The sequence below is a fragment of the Prunus avium genome, chromosome 5 (assembly GCF_965620075.1).
Source record: "Prunus avium chromosome 5, drPruAviu1.hap1.1, whole genome shotgun sequence".
NCBI classification, from domain to species: Eukaryota; Viridiplantae; Streptophyta; class Magnoliopsida; order Rosales; family Rosaceae; genus Prunus; species Prunus avium.
In genome coordinates this window covers 23,601,333-23,603,382 of record NC_142288.1, presented here as the reverse complement: position 1 = coordinate 23,603,382, position 2,050 = coordinate 23,601,333, and the positions used below count along the sequence as shown (strand labels likewise).

The window sequence follows — 2,050 nt, the reverse complement described above, 5'->3', positions numbered from 1 at the left end:
CACATATGTCTGTGTGAATGAGTTCTAGTAAACCTTTGCTTCCCAATGCCCCTTTCTTTCTTAAGTTGGTTAATTTCCCTTTGATACATGGAATGCAAACTTCATCTATGTTTTCATGATTCAATGGTGGTAAGACAGATTCTTTGCATAGTTGTGTTATCCTTTCTTTTGAAACATGTCCAAGTCTCTTATGCCATAATTTGAAGGAAGTCTCTTTGGTTTTGGTTTGCACAGTGTTTATTTCCATTTCAGTTCTTTTGCAGTTTAATCGAAACATTCCATCAATGAGACTTGCTTTGCCAACTAAATCTTTATTTCTGAAAATAGAACAACCAGTTCCATCAAAATTCAAACTGAACTTTGATTTTACAAGTCTAGTAACTGGTATCAAACTCTTCTTCATAGAAGGAACATAAACTACTTCATCTAATTCCAAAACAAAATCAAATTCTAGCTTGATTCTGGGCAACCCACGAACATTCCGAGCTCTGAGATTCCTTCTCAGAGATAAAAAGCCTCGTATCATCTTTTTGTCGGAGACCAAAAAGACGGTGCGCTAGATGGAGTGTGTGCAACGGCAGTTGGGTATGATGGGGTGCTTTAGTGTGGGAAGAGAAGGAAGGGCGGGAGGTTTAGCTTTGTTATGGCAACACGGAGTGGAAGTATCTATTCTTTCTTCTTCTCCAGGGCATATTGACGCTGTTTTAAAGGGTGTGGATATGGAGACTTTCCGCTTTACTGGGTTTTATGGTAATCTTGAAACGAGGTTACGTCGGCACTCTTGGGATTTGCTACGACGAATTGCAGGGACTGTTCAAGGGCCATGGCTTGTAGGTGGGGATTTCAATGAAATACTTGAGGCTCATGAGTACTTGGGTCGCCGCTTCCGACCCATGTCACAAATGAGGGCCTTTCGGGAAGCTTTGGAGGAGTGTGGTTTGACAACTATTCGGTTTCAGGGGTATAAGTTTACATGGTCTAACCGGTGGCAAGGTGCTGGGAATGTAAAGCTTCGGCTGGATAGAATGGTGGCTAATGGTGACTTTGTTAGGACCTTTCCTGAGGTCACAACGCATCATCTGAATTCTATGGTGTCTGACCATCTCCCTTTGTTGTCATATTTGAGACCAAGTACTTGGGCGCGGAAGCATAAGCGGTTTTTGTTCGAGGAAATGTGGACTACTGTTGAGGGTTGCCAAGACGTCATTACGCATGCTTGGGAGTCTGAGACTGGAACTGTCGTAGAGAAATTGAAGGCATGTTAAGGGCCTCTGCGGACGTGGAATAATGACCATGTAGGCCGAATATCCACAAAGCTCCGAAGTCTGCAGCGGAAGTTAGATGACACCCAAAACAGAAGGTCTTCTCCAGTGGTTGAGGTTCAACAGAGAGATATTTGTAGGGAAATGGATGTGTTACTGGAAAGAGAAGAAATGTTGTGGAGGCAGAGATCGTGGGTCTCATGGATGAAATATGGGGACAAAAATACTAGATTTTTCCATGAACATGTAAAAATGTGGGGACGACAGAATCTAATTAAGACTATTGTAGATGATCAGGGGATATGGCATACATCTACTGAAAGTATTGGCATTGTTTTTTGTGATTATTTTCAAGGCTTGTTTGCTTCCAATGGACTTCATGAGGCAGGGGCAGTCACTGAGGTGGTTAAACCGATACTTACTCCATCTCAAAATTTGCGCCTCAATCAAGTTTTCTTAAGGGAGGAGATCGAAACTTCTTTGGGTCAAATGTTTCCTACTAAGTCTCCAGGAGTGGATGGTATGTCGGCACTGTTTTATCAGAAGTATTGGGGGGTGGTAGGCAATGATGTGGTAGGGTACTGCCTTAATGTATTGAATGGGGGTGCCAGTGTGAAAACAATTAATCACACACTTTTGACGCTCATTCCTAAGATTGACAATCCTGTTAAAGTTACGGAGTTTCGGCCGATTAGTTTGTGTACGGTAATCTATAAGATGATTTCCAAGACTATAGTTAACAGGTTGAAGCCTATTATGCCGCTTATCATCTTCGAGTTTCAGAGCGC

At 42.3% G+C, this 2,050-nt stretch overlaps 1 protein-coding gene across 1 annotated transcript; it reads left to right on the top strand.

The window, feature by feature from the left end:
- The first annotated feature begins 560 nt into the window (after window positions 1-560).
- Window positions 561-1,265, top strand: LOC148294529 (uncharacterized). Its single transcript, XM_088253790.1, has one exon. The coding sequence runs from the start codon at window positions 561-563 to the stop codon at window positions 1,263-1,265; it is 705 nt and encodes a 234-aa protein (XP_088109916.1).
- The last annotated feature ends 785 nt before the right edge of the window (window positions 1,266-2,050 follow it).